The sequence below is a fragment of the Odocoileus virginianus genome, chromosome 2 (genome assembly GCF_023699985.2).
Source record: "Odocoileus virginianus isolate 20LAN1187 ecotype Illinois chromosome 2, Ovbor_1.2, whole genome shotgun sequence".
Taxonomy (NCBI): domain Eukaryota; kingdom Metazoa; phylum Chordata; class Mammalia; order Artiodactyla; family Cervidae; genus Odocoileus; species Odocoileus virginianus.
This window is the reverse complement of record NC_069675.1, coordinates 11,196,028-11,216,789: the sequence shown is the minus strand read 5'-3', so window position 1 is coordinate 11,216,789 and position 20,762 is coordinate 11,196,028. Positions and strand designations below refer to the sequence as shown.

General features: G+C 46.6%; 1 protein-coding gene across 5 annotated transcripts in view; it reads right to left on the bottom strand.

The window, feature by feature from the left end:
• SFXN5 (sideroflexin 5) overlaps positions 1 to 20,176 on the bottom strand; it is a 123,921-nt gene extending 103,745 nt beyond the window's left edge. For 2 of the 5 annotated variants that reach the window (XM_070476313.1, XM_020883347.2), the window contains exons 1-2: positions 19,960 to 20,126; positions 8,671 to 8,739 (exon numbers count right to left, since the gene is read on the bottom strand). In XM_070476313.1, the coding sequence (XP_070332414.1) occupies positions 8,671 to 8,739; positions 19,960 to 20,061 (171 nt within the window). In that variant the 5' untranslated portion in view covers positions 20,062 to 20,126. Of the gene's footprint in view, positions 1 to 8,670; positions 8,740 to 19,527; positions 19,731 to 19,959 lie in introns of those variants that run through there. The other 3 variants (XM_070476322.1, XM_020883346.2, XM_070476318.1) reach the window with 3 other exon arrangements.
• Positions 20,177 to 20,762: the final 586 nt, after the last annotated feature.

The window sequence follows — 20,762 nt, the reverse complement described above, 5'->3', positions numbered from 1 at the left end:
TGGGACAAGCTAGCGTGTGCTTGTCTGCTTCTGGGCCTTGCTAAGCCTCAGCTTGGCCCCCTAGCTCAGAGACTGAGGGATAGGGCTCCCAGCGGCTCTGTGAGACAGGCAAGGCCTCAGGCCTTGTCTTGAGAGGTCCCTGAGGGCTGGCTGTTCTGGGAGCTGGACTTCTCACAGCAGAGAAGGGAGCCATTTTCAGGGAGCCTTGAGGGATAGGAGGAGGGTCTTTTTGCTTGAAGTTCTCCTCTCACCCTGATGCATTGACACGCTTGACAGAAAAGCCCTGGGCGCTCAAAGGATGGGGAAAGCAGGAGGTCAGTGGCAGGGTGAACTTTGCAGGAAGTCTTTTCAGTCAGAAACAAACAGGCACGCAGGCCCTGAATGCTAAGATGGTGAGGGGCCCGGCTGGCCTGGAGACAAGCCTGCAGGTCCCTTTTTGGAGCCCTGGGCTTGGGGAGAGACAGCCCAGGTTGCTGCTTCCCAGACTCCATCACCTGCCTGGCAGAAACTGTCACGGCAAGACTTTCTTCTTGTATCTGACGGGGCATGGTCTCCATAAATTTCTCTGGAGACAGGTACCTGGAGGGTATGCTCCAGGGCAGAGAATTTGAACAGACATCCCGCCTCAAGGTCCTGAGGGGAAGAAGGAAGCCAAAGGGCAGTCCTGCAGTGTTAGCATGGTGGCAGAGAGGGCAGGAGACCCTGACAGACAGGAATGGGGATGTTGGAACACAGGATGGAAAGGCACAAAACAGGAAGATGACAAAAGTCATCAGAAGCAAAGCTAATCTTTTTTGGAGGGAAGGGGTATACCTTAGTCCACCCCCAAACTAAATGCAGACAGTATAATCCACGCTTGGCTAGGGAGTATGTCTAAATGATTTGAATATTTTATTTATTATAATGTTTAATGTGTTAAAATATATGATGGGAGTGACAGCACCAGGCCAGAGGTGAGGATTACCCAGAAATATTTCACCCCCACTTGTGATAAAGCCCACCCACTTTACCAGCAGGTCCTCACCCCTGATCTTTCCTATACCACCCCACCACCTTGGGGGAAGAGGAGGACATCCTACCTCCCCAGCTGTCTGTCCCCACCCCTGTCCATCCTTCAAGGCTCAGGGCCATCTTCAGGAATCTTCCAGAAATATTCCCTCTGCCCTCTGAACAGTCAGAGAGCATTTGGTTTGCACCACAAGCCCATGGTACCTGTCAGAGACTGCAAGGTGCAGGGAGCAGGAGACTGGTTGTAGGTTATGTTGGCTGAAACGCAGGGCACACCTACCCCAGTCCGTCACCAACACAGGGCCACACATAATGAGCATTTGATAAAAATGAAGGACTGTGCCGAGCAGCGTTGGTGATATAGTGGTGAGCATAGCTGCCTTCCAAAAATGAAGGATTGAGGCTGCTGGGAGGAGAGGTGAAGGGTATAATCAGGGTTAGGGACCAGGTTCCAAAGCAGCAGGCCAGAGGCCCTTGATAGTGATGCTGGTTTTACGGAATGCTGGCATACCAAGAGACCATGCCCTGTTTACACAGGGTGTGGATGACAGTACCCCTCCGTGAATGTCTGCTGAACCACGTGGGCACTCCTTTCTCTGAGACAGCCGGGGTCCAAGCAGGAAGGGCATTTCAGTACCCAGGGTCACAGAGCAGGTGGGTGTCATCTAGGAATCCCAAGTCCCCTCATTCCCAGCTTTGGGACATTTCCATGAGACATGAGCATGGAAGAGCCTCCTGTCCTCAGGATGGTCAGTCATTGAAAGAGGAATGTTCTCTCAGAGAAACCACAGCAATGCTTGCATCCTGAAAAGCCGATGTCAACAGGGGCCAGGTACCCCACATAAGAAAGGGAAGGGCCTTCTTTATTCTCATTCAAAGGCAAGCCTAGTTGACACAGAGAAAATTGCAAAGCATATTTAGCAAAAGTGGGTACAATTGAAACATGGGCATTTCAGGCAATCAAAATTTGGGAGTCCCACTTAAAATGGGGGGGAGAAGGGAGGGAGGGAAGGAGAGGAGAGACAGAGGAAGCGGGAGAAAGAAAGGAAGGAAAAGAAAGAGAAAGGAAAAAGAACTGTCAGTGATGGGGGGGGTGGGAAATGAGTGTGGGGAGTGGGGTTGGAGTGCATGAGGGAACGGAGCTGGTGGTAGGGGCGGGGGCAGGTCCTGCCTTGATCTCTCAGTATCTGATTGCTCTCACCTGGGCCAGTCCTGAATCAGCCAAGGGCAGCGCTGTGCATTCTTACCTTGTCTGCAACATCTTCAATCATTCCTTTCTGGCTCCCAGATGGTGGGATTTTGGGGGCCAAAGCTTTGTGCAGGCAGAGTCTCAAGCCCTTCTCTCATCCTCCCTTGGCCTTCCTAAGCCCTTCTTGTTCCTTGCCAGCAATCCTGGGACCCACAGGGTCATCTGCACTGAAATTGTTTCCTAGCTCAACCACAAGCTACCTCTGGGAGGCCCAAGAGAAGGAGAAACCAGACACACACGTTTCCCTGTGGCCAACCGCTAGTCACCTTCAGGACACTGAATATGAGTTAATTCTGGCAGCATCTCAGGTGGTATAGCCCTTTAGAAAGTGCATCTGTCCAACTACGCCTAGGAACTATAAAAACAATCATGGTTTATATCCTGGACACCCTACTTTGGGGAATTTTTTCCTAAAAAATAAATGTGTCAAAAATGAAAAATAATTTGCCTAAGACTATTTTTGGCAGGAAACAAAAAGGTAGGAAACAACCTATCTGTTAAGGCCTAAAAGCCTAACAGAGATGGATATTTATACTAAAAGACGTGACTTCCTAAAATTATAAAGAAGGAAATATATGAAAAAAGCAAATAAAAAGTCTATGTTCAATGTAATAAGTATGCCAAAAATGTATACAGATGGGCAAAAACCTGAAGTGTATAAAGGTACTGAAATTTGGAAATTTTTGAATTTAAAATTAGACTACCTGATGCTGTCTAGAATGCATTTAAATGGATATTCTTACTACTATTGGGAGCATAAACTGATAGTCCTGGTACAGGTTGGTACCATTTGCAGGGCAATTTGGCCACATATATCAAAAGCCTTAGAATGCCTTTCATTCAGAAATTCCACTTCTAGGAGTTTACCCCAAGGAAATAAAGAGAAATATGGGGAGATACATGTGCAAGGATATTTATCACCATATTGTTTATAATGGTAAAAGACTTGAAACCACCCAAATGGTCAATAGAGAAGATGATTAAGTTTTAGAATAATCACCTGATGGATTACTATGTAGTTATTAAACACACTTTGAAATAACATTTAATGACAAGAAAAAAATGCTCAAGGTATGCTATATGGAAAAAACAATACATATCATGTATACATATGTTACATATTATTTTAAATATATATTTACATATATATCTATATCTATATAGATATAGATATATGTATGTATTGTGAGAGAGACATTACATACAGAGAGAGATCTTCCTTGATTTATGATGGGGTTCATCCCATCATAAAATTTCACTATAAGTGAAAATATCACATCTTAAGTTGAAAATACATTTAACACACCTAACCTACCGAATATCATGGCTTAGCCTGGCCTTCCTTACACGTGCTCAGAACACCAACATTAGCCTACAGTTGGGCAAAATCATCTAATGCAGAGGCTATTTTATAATAAAATGTTGACTATCTCATGTAATTCGTTGAATGCTATACTGAAAGTGAAAAACCGAATAGTTGTGCGGGTGTAGAATGGTTCTAAGTGTATCAGTGATTCCCACGAGTGATCACGTGGCTGACTGAGATCTGTGGCTGTCATGGCCCAGCATCACAAGAGAGTATTATACTGTATATCACTAGCCCAGGATATAGTCAAAATTCACAACTGGAACCATGATTTCTACTGAATGCATACTGCTTTCACACCATCATAAAGACCACAAATTGTAGACTGAAGTCAGGGACCGTCGATATAGACAGAGAGTAAGATACAGATACATATATATATGTACACATTATATAAACCATCCTAATTTTGTACAGATATATACACTAGAATGATAATTGTGATTATTTCTTGCAGGAGAGATAATGAGCAGTTTTTATTTTCTTTTTTTAGACTTTCATATGTTCCAGTATTTAGAGATTACTACCAGAATCACATCACATCTAGAGGCACATAATGTCAATTATTTTCATTGGTCACCTGGTTAAAGGAGTGTTCTCCAAGCTCACTACTGTAAAAGTACCTTTTTTCCCTTAGTAATTGCTAAGCAACGTTTGGAGGCGATACTTACCTGAAAGACTAAGAATATCCTATTTTACAACAACATTTTATTCTATGAAAATAGCATTTATTAATGATCCTGGTTGAAATCGGTTATTTCACTGAGGACTATGTAATGTTTATTTCCTTCAACGTTTATTAGCTGATATTCTTCTGAGAATAAGAGCTTCCCTCTCTCATATTTTTAGTTTTACTATGGACTCATGGATTCTTTTTATTATTCAATGTATTAAAATCCATTATTTTTCTTCTTCTTAATGTTCAAATTGTCCCAAATGTGGCTAGTGGGACTCAGCCACTTACTGTTCCTGTGTCTCCATCATCATTCTAGAAACATTTTCTTATTTTCTGTAGCAATGCTCATTGCCTCAGGTGTGGATTTGGCAAACTCTCCAAGCAGCCCTGGGTGCTTTTAGTAAGTAATGGCATTTAGAAACAAAGATCTGAGTGCTAAGTGTGTCCATTGTTACTGGGGTGTCATTGCTTCTAGGCCCTTTCAGTGAGCAGAGTCAGAAAACTGAGAAATATAAATGTAAGTATATGAATGTATATGTGCATAAATCATGAGTTCACATTGAGTCCACCAATTCAAATACAACATAACATAGTTTTTGTCTTTTTCCTTACTTCATATTTGCATCTCCCTAGTCCTGCGGTGAGAACCCTGGTTCCCAATATCAGTGTAATGATTTATTCTGTCCAACAATACACCCAAAACAGTTTCAGATTACTTCACAAATACCAGTAATGAGTTTGTGCTATCTGCACTGCTTCAGTGGGTTTTCCACATCCTTCAGAATGACGATCTGACAAACATTCATCCTCTTAATAATTATTGAATTCAGAATAGCAAACCCCTTTCATATTCAGTTCATGATTTAAAGTAACTTAGATGTCAGCTGGTGCAGCCTTTTCCTTAGAGATCTAGATCTAATTCCATGACCTACATGAAAGGATGAAGCTAGGGCTTCTGCCAGGTCCCAGCGACTTCCTTCCCCAGGCCCAACTGTGCACATACAGCACCAAGAGCAGACTCCCGGCCCCGCAAGATCCCTAAAGAATGAACTCTTGCAGAGACTTCAGGAACCAGGCAGATTTTATGACAGTATAATAGGAATGATGGGGGAAGGGCCAGCACAGCATGCATGACCAACCTCTAAAGAGCCCCCAGACATAGGCCTTTCCGTTCATCATGGTTACTTGCTCTCCTTCCCACTGTTTTCCCCTCATGTTCCTTCTCTCTCCTCCCTCTTAGGAGGATCAGAAAAGCACAGTTATTCCTCTTCTGTCAAGCAGGCAACCTCCTTCCTCTCTGAAGCCTTGCTCAAGACATTCTTAGAACAAAGACAGCCTTCTTCCTAAGAGAAATTATGGTGAATAAAATTTGCTCCACCTCATTACACACACAAGGGCTGGAATCTTTTTAAAGCTCCGCCAGTTATAAATTACAAACAATAGCTGCAAAACTCTCTCAAGATGAGTCTATCCGTTGACTCAGCTACTGCCCCTCAGAACTGGGTCACCAGAAGGCTCCAGCGGCACAGCATCTTTCCACCTCAGGAAACTCTGGCTTCCAGAGCCACCTCTCATGTCCTCCACTCTCCTCTCACACAGGTGAACCGGCCTGCCGAGATCACCTCCACCTGGGCTGCCATCACCCCATGCTCCCTCCCAGGACACTCTGGGAGAGAGACAGTGCTTTGTGGGCATAAGCCATGGTCTTGGGCTGAGCCCAGCAGCGGGGGGAACCTGGCTCTCCTGATAGCACCACAGTTGTCGGGGAGGGGCTCAGGTAAGAGATTCTTTCCTCTTGCTGCTCCTAATTTCCATCACTTCCAGGCAGATGGCCTTGCCAAGCTACCTGCCTGGACTGGAACTGGGGAGGGACGGAAGGGCCCACTTATGGCCCTTTCGGATTTTTTAGGGCCTAGAAGATCTTCTATGGGCAGAAAATTTCCAAAAGGCAAGTAGTCCTGGAAACAGTCCCCAAATGGGATGCAGTAGGAAAAGGTGTAGATCTTTCCAGGAAGCCTACTGGCACCCTTGACAAGGAGAAGAAACAGAAATTTGAAAAATATTTTTAACTGATTGTTGCATTGGATATTTTCTGGTCATTAAATAGTTAAGAGTCTTTGACATTTCAATTAATAGTAAAAAAAAAAAAAAAGTATGAGGCTTTTAAATTACTCATGGGGAAATAGGCAAAAGATGGCTTAGTAATGTACAAAGATGCTGGGGTCTTTCAAAATGCAAGAGTAGAAGAAAAAATGTGGTACAGGGAGACAGCAGTAACATGAAATGGTCTGGGGATGAGAGGAGTGTGGACTGGAGAGGAGGAGCTGTGAGCCCCCAGCACAAGCAGCATGCTGCCCAGCTGCCCCCAAAGCCCCTGCCTGCTCATGGTAACTGGGGGCAGGGAGCACTGATATACGTCCAGACGGCCCAAGACTCCCTCCACCATCTCTCAATGTGCTGCCTTCAAGGCCACCATTAGCACCTCCATCTTTTGAAATAAGCATTCGTCCCTGCTGCCTCCTCCATCAAGCAGGAGGCATTTATGTTGGGATTTTTTTCACAATTCTATCTAGTTGGGCACCATTCCAGAGCTTTCAAGAAAGACACATAACCTAGGCTAGGTAAGTAGTTTCTCTAGTTTGGTGCCCCTCCGAATTTTTATGTAATCCCATTGATTGCTCCTTAGGAGAGTCCTGACAGGGCCCGGAAATACAATAGCCTTGCCCTTCAGAGGCACTACACCCAGAAATAAGGTCAGCCAGTTAAATACTAGAGTCCTTCATCCTTCCCGAGCTGCAACAGGAAATCACATATCAGGGTAATCCCCACATTTCCCGTAACTGGGCTGCTCTCCCAGGCACAATGGGGATGGAGAGATGGAGATGGTTCTAGGGCCAGGTGCCTAGAAGGCCTTGTGCTTCTTTTTCTTCCCAGAGCTGAAGCAAGCCAATGCTCAGCACAAAAGTGAGCAGAGAAGGGCTGCCTACTCAGGGGGCTGACTCAGAGGCCCAATGACTTCTGCCAGGGTATTTGGGGACCCAGGGGTGGGGAGTTCAGGCCTTCTTCCAGCTTGGGAGAGCTCCCTAAACTTGAGTTACCTGAACAGGAATGCAAAGTGGCCAAAAATAAGTGTTCTGGAGACAAGCTTACCTGGGTTCATACCCTGGCTCCATCACTGGCCAGCACCATGTGCCTGAGACTTAACTTCTGTCTGTCTGTTTCCTCATCTGGAAAATGGAACTTAAAATAGAATCTACCTCAAAGGGTTGTTTTGAGTTAATCCGACGAGATTATACATGTAAAATGTTTATGACACTGCTTTGCTCACAGAAAGTGCTTAATAAATATTCACTACATTATATGTGCATGCATTCCTATAAACGTTTGTAAATACAATACAAAGGATATAAAGACACACTTCTTGGAATGGCTCAAAGAAATCTGACAGTACATTTAAATTAGACAATATCAAGGACTAGTTAGCATGTGGAGCGACTGGAACATTGTGGATGAGAATGTAAAATGGATAGTAAGCCTTAAACAACAGTTCGGCAGTTTCCTATGAAGTTAAACATATACTTACCATATGAGCCAGCGACCCCAGTCCTAGTTATTCACTCAAGAGAAATGAAAGCATACGTCCACACAAAGAATGCTCAGAGCAATTTTATTCATAATAATCAGAAAATGGAAACAGCCCGTGTGTTCATCAACAAGTGTATAGAAACAAATTCTGGAACATCCTTTCAATGGAATGCTGCTCAGCAGTAAGAAGGGATGAAGTACTGATACATGCAACAACATAGATGGACCTCAAAAGCACCATGTTAAGGGAAAGAAAGCAGACACACAAGGCTACGTACTGTAGGACTTCACTTATATGACATTATAGAAACAGCAAAACAAGAAGAACAGAAAACAGATGAATGTGCCAGGGGCTCACCAGGGGCCGGGGGAGATGAATTATAAATGGTCATGAGGAGTACTGTAGGATGACAGAAATGTTCTCCATCTTCATCATGAATACTTCATTGTGGACACTTGATAGGTCTGCCAAAACTCATAGGGTTGTTCACATACAAAATATAAAGCACACCTTAATTGCAATCATACCTATCAGAGCAGGGAACTGAGAGGGAGAGAGCATGAGGATCCTTTTTGTTTTGTACCGTTTGAATTTTTGTAATGAGCACATAATCCATGTACTTGGTAGTCATTTTATTGAAGTCTGAAAGAATAATAATGACATATCTACCTTGAAGGGATGTCGTGAGATCCAGATGAAATGAGATAATGATGACCTGCTGCTCTTCCAAAGTCACAAGGTATAAAGGCCAAGGGGCCTCCATTGAGAGTGACGCCATGACTCACCTCAGTGACAAAGAGTGTGCGAGGGTCGATGACGTCCAAGAAGTGCCTGAAGCGACCAAAGAAGGATGTCTGGAGAAGGGGTGGGAGAGGAGAGTGGATCAGTCGCTGTACCCCTCTCTCTGGACAACGGGGAACCCACCCACAGCTCACCCTGCGTGAGGGTCCCACAGTCACCGGGACTCCTCACACGGGCGACGAACGCCAACGAGGCCTCTCGCTTCTCGGTGACCCGACGGCAGTTCTCCCAGGTCTAGCGCTTTCTAAAGTCAACTCAGAACGACCATTAAGACATGTCTGACCCAGTGTCTCTTCCATGTGCCTCCCATTTTCCTCCCTCTTCTCCCAATGCCCTGAGATCAAGTCCAAGCCTTTCAGCAGCTCCGAGAACCACAAAGCATGAAGGCTAGAGGGGAGGCCTGGTGCCCAGCCCTCTCCCAGTCTGCCCTGCCCACCGCGGCCTTTCTGCTTTACTTAGGACTCGCGGAGAGAGGGTCTCTTCCCAAAGTCCAGCTCAGGCTTGCTGCCGGAGAAAGCTCCCCACGGCAGAGCTCAAGTATGGCTGCCCAGCTTGCAGCCCTCAGGCCTTCCTTCACCCACAGCCCCAGGACAGAGGGCCAGCTCCCCGGCCTAACCCCTGAGCAGGGGCCTTGGAAAAGGAGGGCATTGTGCTAAACAGGCCACAGGCGTCAGAGCAGTGAAAGGAAACCAAGCAATGCTGCGGGGCGTCTGCCCTCAGGACAGAGCCAGTTTGGCAAAGCCAAGCTCCACCCAGCGAGGGGACAAAGGGGAAGTCTGCAAACGCTGGGGTTCATGCCTCACTATTCTCAGGCTCCTCCCAAATCCTCCCTGGAGCCCCACAGCTCTCCGAGCAGAGCCTCCACTCCGGGGAGGAGACAGAACACTCCCACTCTTTTCCCTTCTCACTAAGACATCAGACCCTACAGCCAATTTCTGCTCCTTCCCCTCCTCAAGAAAGACTGAAAATAGACCTGGGTCACCACAGGTCTCCTGACACACCATGGCACCCTCTCTGCCTGGAGCACCCTCTCCACCCCACTTGTAGCCCCAGCCTTTCACAGATCTATCAAGCTTCCACACCATTGCTAACTAAAACAGTTGCTCTTCTGACTTCTTATACATCAAAGGCCTAAACCATCCCCCAACTTACACACAATGCTCAATCAGAGATGTTCAGAAGTGTGGGCAGAGGTGTGTGCTGAGAACACTCACTGCTTCATTATTTATAAAGGTGAATTGTTAAAATGACAATCCATTCACATGATAGAACATGGCACATCATGTTTCGGACAATGTTTATGATGTGCAAAAAGCCTGTGATTTGTGAAATGCATGTAAAATGCATGATTCCAACTTAATAGGAGATAAACAGAGCGAGATGGATACTAAATGGGTAGCAACGAGACAGGATGACACCCACTAAAACAAACCAGGGTTCCTTAGAGCAGCAGACCCCAACCTTTTTGGTACCAGGGACCTGGTTTCTTATGGAAGAAATTTTTTCACAGACTGGGGGTGGCGGGGGCGGGGAGGGTTCGGGATGATTCAAGCATGTTACCTTTATTGGGCACTTTATTTCTATTATTATGACATCAGATCATCAGGCATTAGATCCCAGAGATTGGGGACCCCTGACTTAGAGAAGTGGCTGATTCCAAGGCTGAGGTGGGGAAAGAATACGATGCGACTGGCACATTTTGTTGTGCTAGAAAGGAATGAAGCACCCCTCCCCAAAATGATGGGGGCACATCAGAAGGACCAGTAAGGTGCAAATGGACTCTGTGTGCCTCTGAGAGGTTCCCAATAGGGTTCACAGGGTGTTCTGAAGGGACTGAGTCTAACCATGCGGAAACATCAGACAAAGCCAAACTGAGGAGCATTCTGCAAAATAAATGGCCTGTTCACCAAATATGCCAATGCTGTAAAGACAAAGAAAGACTGAAAAACTGCCCCACATTAAAGGAACCTGAAGAGATAAGGCAACTGAACATAACGCGTGATTCTTGACTGAATCCTGGATAGAGGGGGAAATGTGTTCAGGGATCTTGCTGGGACAAAGCATAAAATTGGAACAGGATCACAGATTAATAAAAGGATTGTATCCATGCTAAATTTCCTGAATAACCACACTCTGGTTATTGCCACAGACTGAATATTAGTGTCCCCTCAAAATTCATGTGTTAAATCATAAACCCCTAGGTGATGATATTTGGAGGTAAGGCCTTTGAGAGCTGATTATATGAGGGCAGAGCCCTCATGAACGGCATTAACAATCTTGTAGAGACACCAGAGAAACCCCTCGCCCTGTTCCACCATGTAAGAACACAGTGAGCTGTCTATGACTGGGAATCAGACCCTCCCCAGACACTGTATCTACCAGTGCCTTAGTCCTGGACTTCCCAGACTTCAGAACTGGGAGAAATTAATTTCTGTTGTTCATAAAGCACCCCATCTATGCTATTTTTCTTATAACAGCCCAAACAGACTAAGACAGAGATATAAGAGAATGTCCTTGTTGTTAAGGTTACAATGTAGTATTAAGGGATAGCTGAATATAACCTACTCTCAAAAGGCTGAGAAAAAAATGATGTGTGGATATACAGGGCAGCAATAAAACCTGGAAATGCAGGTACTATTATTCTATTTACAGACTGAAGATGTTCTTAGTATCATGTGCATTTGCTATCTTTCCTGGCTTTATGACCATCTGTAGACAAAGAGCATAATAAAGGAAATGTGACAAAATGTTAAAAGCTGGTGGATCTAAGCAAAGGGTATATGGAATTGAATTCTTGCAACTTTTCTGTAAGACTGAAACTGTTTCAAAATTAAAAGTTCAAAATTACACTATTTAAAAAGCTACATGAAAATATATTAAAATGTTAAGAGAGAGAGCCTCTGGGTAATAAGAATATGGTAGATTTTTATTTCCATATCTTTGACATTGCTTTTTAAATTAAAAAAATCAGTATTATATTATGTATAATATAAAGAAGTAATTATTTATATTAAATATATTTATACATTTATTTATATATATTTATATATTTATTTTTATATATTTATATATGCATTTATATATTATATATATTTATATACAATTATTATTTATAATTTATGTTATATATAATATAAAGAAGTAATTCTATTTTTAAAATATGTATTTAAATTAAAATACAGACTGATATATTACTCGATTATAAACTGCTGAAGGATGTGGGCTATTGGATGTTCTTTCTGTATGTGCCTTGGCTCCTAGTCGCATGTCACACACCTAGAAGAAGTTCCATAAATACATCAGCCACAACATGAATGAGTGGGCTGGTGAGCATCCCACGCCCTGGAGGCCTCCTGGAGTGATACAGCCTGGGCTGGACCTTGAACCGGAGGGTAGGGTGTGAAAGTGACAAGAGTATTAGCAGTTAGCAGCCCAAGGAGGGAAGAGGATCAGCAGAGGGGAGGGCCCAGAGGAGAACCGCCTAAGGGAAGTGGCTTCTTGCAGATGATCCAGGAAAACATCCAGCCCCTGACTTGCCCTGTGGTCCATCACTGTTTTCATTCTGTCCCGGCCTGCTGACCCTGCGGTATCACTCTCCACCACTGCCACTGCATAGATGCCTACCAACCCCTACTGGACCAGCTGAGGGAACGCCGCAGCGAACAAGCCCACAAGGAGCTGAGACCATCAAGAGAGACAAACAAGTAAAGAGATAACTATAACACTAAGTGAGGCATCATAATGGGCCCTGGGCACACAGCTTATTTCTCCCTAGTGAGTCAGGAAGCTTCCCAGAAGAGCTGGGATAGGCGGATGGATGAATTTACCGAGGAGAGAAGGGTATCAGCAAGAGCTCAAAGGCATGCAGGTTCAGGTCAAAAACTGCACCTGGCTCCTGCAGTTTATTCAGTCATTCACCAGAAAGCTACTGAAGACCTACTGTGTGCCCAAGGCTGTGCTAGGTTCTGAGAATAGAGCAAAGTTGACTGGCTGGGGAAATGAGGAATAACACAGTCATAGTAATGCCCAGATTTTTAGCCAGACACTAATGCTTACTAACCAGGATGAAGAAAACAAGAAGCGCATTGATTCAGTGGAGAGGAAGATAACGGTTCTGGATTGGTCATGTACACTTGGGACACTTAAGAGCCTTCCAGATGTAACTTTTCAATAAACACTTACGCATAAAGGTCTGAGATTCCCTTTATGTGCACACATGACAATGTCCTAACCCAATCAGCCAAAGAACCTCCCTCCAACCCACCAGGGATAGACAAAGTTAGGCTTCCTGACTCACTGCAATGATGGAGGCCACAAAAGAGGAACCATAAGGCATTTTGTCAAACAGGGGAGAAAAACTGAGTTAGTGCAGAATCCTGGGGAAAGGTAGAGCAAAATTTAAACGAAACAGTACATTAGCAGGCTCTAGGCAAAGCAGGGCTGTGAGGAAGAGGGCTATTCAGGTCTGGACTGAGAAGTACGAGAGGGTTTTGTTTCTTGAAAACTATAAAATTCAGTTAACCATGGCATGGGATCCAGAAACTCAGTTATTTGAAGCCCTGCCCCTGTATTGATTCTCTGAGTCAAAGTACCAAAGACCCACCAATCAAAAGCAGGATGTTTCATTCCTATTTCCAAGTAGAAGAGATCATTCAACACCTGGTTCTATTAATAGAAGGATTGAGCCATTAGCCATTACAGCTGCTGACTTTTCAACACACCCTGAAAGGAGTTCAGGGCAGAGCCCTCTGTGCTCTGGGAGCACTGGTAGAACAGGCCTGCAGAGAGTTAAGTATTTTTTTCAGGAGAAACTTTTTATGAACCTGAATTCTTATATCTTCCCATACTTAGAAAAGCACGAAACCCATTAATTAAGATATCTGTTCCTTAGTATAGCAGCAACCTTCTGAGATGTGTGCTTGATTACACATAACCCCTCTGCCAAAATCACACACATGCTGACCTCCCCCCTTACCTCTTCAGAGCTCTCTGAGAGGTTGCCTCCCAGACTATAGTCCTCAATAGACACTAAATAAACTCAACTCACAGTTCTTACAGTCTGCGTTTTTGTGCTTGTTTGTTTTCCTCAATGTTGACCCTGCTGATATAAACACCACGTGAGTGAGTGACAGTCCCTCAGTTGTGTCCAAGTCTTTGCAATCCCAGGGACTGTAGCCTGAGAGGCTCCTCCGCCCACGGAATTCTCCAGGCAAGAGTACTGGCGTGGGGTGCCATTTTCTTCTCCATTTAAGCAGCAAAGTTCCTGGCAATCCACAGCCTTGGAGAATGTGATTTCTCAGTGAGTACAAAAGAATGGCTACTCAGTGAAGGCGGCGGCGGGGGCACCTCAGAGCTGAGTGGGCCTAGAGAGAAACACTCTTCTTTGAAGCTGCCATTATGTGTCTGTCCTCCCAGCCTGATGCATAACATGGCAACCTGATTAGTTTTTATTTTCTCAACAGTTTAGTATACAGGGTCTTTTTTTTTTTTTGCCCTTCAAAATCCACTTTTTACCCCATCAGATAATCAGTGGATTTTTTTTTCCTTCCCTTTTTCTTCACCGGAAGAGTGAGTCAGTCAAGTAATTTCTTCCCTGTCCCCTCACAAGAAAGGTGAGTCAGCTGCTTCTCAGCAGGGGCTCGTGGCCTGCTGCTTCCCAACTCCCAGGCCTGGCCCAGGAGGGCAGAGTCAGAGAGCTGCCTCGGGAGCAGGAGTCCAGGGCAAAGCCTGAGAGAAACTGACAGCGGGCCTGTACCCAGACCTCTACATGACTGCTCATCTGGATGAGGAATAAATACTCCGTGTATTTATAAATGCTCACCCACTCACTGTAGCCCGACAGCAGAAAGGCTGGACCAGCTCCGTAGTCCTCAGCCAGTGGCACAGTGAATCCCCTGGGTTTTCTAAAATCCAGGCTGCACACCCAGGGATTTGAACTCTATTGGCCTGGGGTGGGCGCCAGGCATGAGAGTCTGCTTAAAAGCCTGCCCAGGTGATTACTGTGCAGCGGGGATGAGAACCACTGAACTGGAAGGTGCTGACTGTCTCCAAGGCACAAACCAGCCCTGGGACCAGCCCTGAGGAACAGTCGCTCTCTAGCCTCTAGGACGTCAATGATCTAAAAACATAACAGTGCAAGGCACTGTCACTTCAGAACTTATTTCAGCAAACTAACGGAGAGACTTCCCCACTGCCTCCTGACTCTCAGCCCGCACAGACCTCTCCTCCCTGAAGTGAAGAGTGCATTTCTGGGCCCACAAGCTGCCCGGACCCCAGAGGGAGCCCTCAACAAGCCACCTCTCTGTTCCCACAGGCCTTGGAGGATTTGGGGCCCAGCACACACATAGCACACCCCTACCCCCAGTCATCTTAGCAGATAAGTGAGATTTCTGAAGGAACAAGGAAGTTTAATAACAGTAAGAAGAAAGCAAACATTTCTGGATAGATTAAATCACAAATGGAAAGAATCATGTATGTTTTCTTCCTGTCCTGGGGCCCCAACTTGCCAAAAATGGTGTCAGCCCTAAAGGAAGAAAAGAGTGGGTTCAGGAAAGGAAATGAGTAGAAAAAAAGTAAAGAGAGTGGTCAGAGCACAGAGCTCCCCATGCACTCTGTCCATCTCACCAGGTAACATGGGGCCATGGTTAAAAGCATGGACTTGAAGTTTACACAAACAGCAGGGGACAGAGAAGCATCTTAACTAATACCACAGAGAAGCCTTCAGCCACATGCAGAATAGGAAAATTGTACAGGACAAACAACCCAGTTTCTCCAACAAATATTGGGTTGGCCAAAAGGTTTCCTTGACAAACTTGAACGAACATTTTGGCCAACCCAATAGAAAGAAAGAGGGCTGAACCAATAGATAACATATCAGTCAAATATAATGTGTGGGCTTTGTGGGAGTCTGATTGAAACAAACCAATTATTTTTAAAACACAGTAAGGGAAATGTGAATAGTGCAATGGACTGAACGCCTGTCCCCACACCCCCAAAGTCATGTTGAAATCCTAACGCTCCCACCACCACCTCAAGGTGATTGTTTTAGGAAGTGGTGCCTTTGGGGAAGTATTAATGTCCTTATAAAAGAAGCCCCAGAAAGATTCCTCCTCCCTTCTGCCCTGGGAGGTTTCAGCTAGAAGATGCTATCTATGAACAAGAAAGTTGGCTCTCATCAGACAATGAATCTGCTGGTGCCTTGATCTTGGACTTCCAGCTTTCAAAACTGTGAAAAGTAAATTTCTGTTGTTTATAAGCTATCTAGTCTACAGTATTTTGTTACTGCAGTCCAAACAGACTAAGACAAATAATGACTGATTTGATGATATTAAGAAGTAATTATTTTAGGTATGTTAATGGTATAGTGGTTATGTTAAAACTAATTTAAAAATCCTCTGTATATGAAAAAGAAGGCACTTCACCTCTGTGATATTCTCTCCCTAAAACCCATAACTGTCTAATCATGAGAAGACCACTAGACAAACCCAAACTGAGGGACCTTCTAGAAAATACTTGACCGGTATTCTCAAAACTGTCAAGGTCATCGAATAGAAGGTAAGACTGAAAAACTGTCATAAAACAGAGGGCAGACATGACAACTAAACGCACTGTGGGATCCTAGCACAGAAGAATAACATTAGTGTAAAAAATAGTAAAACTAACTGGAGTATAGTTAATAGTAATGCTGGTTTTGTATTCCAACAAATGTACCATGGTAATCAGAGATAATGACTTTAGGGGAAACCAGGTGAGGGTTATACAGGAATCCTGCTACTCGAATTCTGCACACATAAAATGATTTCCAATTTTAAAAAGTGTATTTAGAAAAGCTAACTTAAAAAGCCTTTCTTTTTTAGAGTTACCTATATCAGGTAGCAGAGAAGGCAATGGAACCCCACTCCAGTACTCTTGCCTGGAAAACCCCTTGGACAGAGGAGCCTGGTGGCCTGCAGTCCATGGGGTCGCGAAGAGTCGGACACGGCTGAGCAACTTCACTTTCACTTTTCACTTTCGTGCATTGGAGAAGGAAATGGCAACCCACTCCAGGGTTCTTGCCTGGAGAATCCCAGGGACGGGGGAGCCTGGTAGGCTGCAGTCCATGGGGTCGCACAGAGTCAGACACGACTGACGTGACTTAGCAGCAGCAGCAGCAGCATAGCAGGCAGAGTGAACTAATGGGCTACGCACTAAAATAATTCACTGACTGGGGGTGGGAGGCATAGAAATGATGCTGGCCTAACCCTGGTAATTGCTGAAGCTGAGTGATGGGTACACAGGAGTTCACTGACAATTGTCCTCAATTTTGTATGTTTGAAAATCTCCATAATAAAAAAGTTGACGATAAACAGAAAAACATAGACTCTGGAGCCAGACTGCCTACTGAATCTCTTTCTTTGTGTGTCAGTTTTATCACCTAGAATTTATAGGATAATTGTCTCAACTTGTCTCACCTGGTTGTCATGAAAATTAAATTGGTCAATACATGAAAAGGTTAGAACAATGCTTGGCTAGCATCATCATCTTATGGGGAGATACAAGTTCACAGACCAAAGCCCCCAAAGCAAGCTTTCTCCACCCTCTGACACTGCTCAGAGCTCCTCCTTCCCCTGCCCCCTGCACAGAGAGATCCTTGAGAAATGAAAGGAAGAAGTGTTCTGGGGGACTCTAAGGAGTAAGGAAACTGTCCAGTCTTGCAGAAAGTGGTGTTATTGGTTAGTGGATTGAGAGCAGTGTCCCTGGTGTGGGCTCTGGGACTGAACCCTAGATTATGAACCACTCAGGGTTCAAGGGGCTGAACGCAGCCAGCGTGGTTGGAAGCAGGAGTCCAGGGAATGGATGGGGGTTTGACTGGAGGGCAGCAGGGGTGGGCCATGCAGGCCTTTGGGGTCTTCAAAATAGAGGTCTTTACCTCAGAAGCAGAGGAAGCCACTGGAAGGTGTTTAAGAACATGTGTGTTGGGGGAGGGTGCAGCATCGCCTGATCAGACCTGAACTGCTGGGGCTCTGCCATGCGAAGAGGAAGGGTTTGGAAGGGGGCCAGAGTGCAAGCAGGGAGACTTGGCAGGAAGCTTCTGCAGCGGCTCAAGAGATCAGTGAATGGGAGCTCAGTCTAGGATTCCAGCAGTGGAGATAAGTGGATCTAAGAGCTATATGAGAGGAAAATCCTGTTTGTCTTTAGAGGGTGAAGGAGAGGAAGGCAAGTACACAGGGGACTCCGGGTTTCTTGCAATCAACTTGGTGGCAGTTTGGGCTGCTTGCACAACCAGGGAGTCGTGTGGGAGGGGCAGAACTGGAGGAAAGACAGGTTCCTTAACATGAATGAATATCACATGCACTGTGCTTTACACAGGTCACTAGGCTGGAGGAGAGCTGCTTCAAAAGCAAATACAGCGAACACTTGCTGCCCTCAGGAGTGGTGCCAAAAAGAGGTACCAGCAGTGGCTGCCTCGACAGAGTAGCCTCAAGTACGCGTTGACATCTCCAGCAGTGATTTAACAGCAATGGGCTCCGTCATTTGGAGCCACTAGGAGGTTCTCAAATATCTGTGTGTGACTGTCCCAGGACAGTTTCTGGGCAAAAAATGAACCCATACATTAATTCAGCACATTACTATGTGCTGAGCCCCAGCTCAGGGTAGGATGGAGACAAGCGGAACTGCAAGAGCGGCCCCTCCTCCCAGAGTGTGTTCACCAGTGTTGAGGGGACCCAGTAATCACACAGAGTGGGGATATTAGAGGACCACAGGGCAGACTGCAGTAAAGGCTGACTTACGAGGATCCCACTTGGGGCAGCCAAAGAGCTGGGCAGGAGGGGTCCCATCAGGAGATAAGGGAAAGAAGGGAGGAAGTGTTTAAGAGGAGGTGGGCCTGAGTCTTGAAGAACTAGTAGAATGTGGGGTTGGGGAGTGGGGAGGGGGTCAGCTAATGAAGGGTCACTCAAGTCCAAGCACAAACACCCCGACAGGCCATCCCAGGCAGCACCTTGCACTGGCAGGATGACATCAGTCTCGCCTTAGATACTTGCATGCTGAGATGGTTTATTTTTTAAAGGAATTAAAGTCTTGTTTAAAAACAGTGAGGATATTTTCTCAGAAGGCTCAAAAGCGCAGCTCCTTAATTAGCAAAGCTCAGTGCATCGCTTTGCTGGAACCAGTCCCTCTCCCACCAACATGATAATAACCAACCAATCAACCATCGCACCGACATTGGTACAACTTTCTTTCTTCCTGCAAACTTCTTTCCATCCACCTCCGTGGCGCTCCCCCCGCCCCCCAACCCCAGGCAAGCCTTATTCACTTTAGCCAAGTCTCTTTGCCCCTTTTCTTAGCAAAGTCCATTTCCTCAGCGCTGGAGGCAGCAGAGACCCGGGTTTGCGGTGTAGGAACGGTCCCTCCCAGGCTCTTGCCCGGGCAGTAAGTCTGAACTGCGGACTCTCTCTCCTGGGCCGACGGACAGGAAGAGAGACCCTGTCGGGTGGACAGGAGGGTCCGAAGGAAAAGGACGACTGTCACCGTGCTCCGAAGAGCCATATAGGGTCAGACAGAGACGAGCGCTTCGTGGAGGTCGCAGCGGGTTAGGGGGCTGGGGTAAGCTCCCGGGGACGCGGACCCTCCGAGCTCCGGGGATGACACAGCGTTTCCTCTGCACCCTGGCTCTCCCCACACATCCTACTCCATCCCCGACAGGGCACCTGCCGGCTGACTCGCTGCATCAGCGGAGAGGACAGGGGTCGCCAGGCGGCGGGCACCCCTCGGCAGGCGATCCTAACCCATCCCCACCGCGGACCTAGCTTGGGGTGGAGAGCTGGGAGCTGGGCAGCTCGAAAAGAATGTGGGTAACCAACCGGGGGAAAAGTTAGAAGGCATCTCGACCACGCCAACTTTTCACCCAGGGCCGGATTCGAACTTTCCGCCTGGAGTGGGCGGCTGCACTGCCCAAGCGACCCTGAAGCAGCAGCTCGGATCCCCGGGCTAGGATCCCCGGCCGCGGCGGGCAGTGTCCAATCACAGAGCGACTCTGGCAGGAAGAGCTGGAGGGCGCGGGCGGCTGGGGAATGACGGCGCCGATGGCCAATAGGGAGCCAAGATATCAGCCCTCGCCCACCCCGCTGACCAATGGGAAAAAGGTGACTGTGGCCGAGGTCCACCAGGCAGTAGCTGCAGGCTCCCTGGTGGCCGCGGGTCGGAGACCCTAGGGCTAAAGAGGCTTTTGGAGAGGAGTTTGCTCGCCCTGCCTGTGCCACCCACCGACCCTCAAGCCACAGCCCGGTCCTCACCTGCTGGAAGCGGGGTTTGCCCAGCTGGAAAGGCGGTGCATCGGTCGAGGCATTAGCGGCACTAGCCGCCGCCGCCGATGCTGTAGTCGCTGTATCCGCCATGGCCACTGACGCCTGCAATCTCCGGCCCTTTTAAAATGTCCCTCCTCGGCCCCCGCCACAGCTGCCTGTCCCGATTGGCCATAAGCTACCGCAGCAAGCCGAAGGCGCAAAGGGTTGTGGGGAGTGTAGTTTTTCTTGTCTCGGAGCTTGACAACCCTAGACTGCGGAGAGTTCCAATGACTCAGACTGGGTCTGGGTTCCCGCCGCTAATTTTGCAGGCGTCGGCAGTCCGAGAAGAGGGCGCGTGTACGTCTCTTAAGGTCTCAAAAGGGGTCAGTCGGGCGACCCCTCGCTCGTACTGCCCCTAGAATTTTGAGTTGAAGCAGTGGGCGTTGCCCCTGGAGCTGCAACCCAGAGGACACTACTGATATGGGTCCGACCCTTGGACCAGATGGGCAAGGACTCCAGACGTAGTAGGGAAATCTTGGAAAGCTTTTTACGAAGAATCGCACTGCAGAATCTTCATGCAGGTCCTTCGGTCGCCACGCTGTCCCTTGGCTCTTGCTCTCCAGTCACCCTGATTCAGCTCCTGGAGCATTCCGGGCGCTCGTCACCATGGACCCAAAAGATACTAACTTTTGGCCTTCGCCTAACACAGGCTCTTTATGGCTTCAGCCTAAATATTGCGTTTCCCGATCCTCGACCTGCTTGGGCAAAATCTTACATGTTCCTGTCAGCCGGCACTTTCCTTTCGCAGCCCT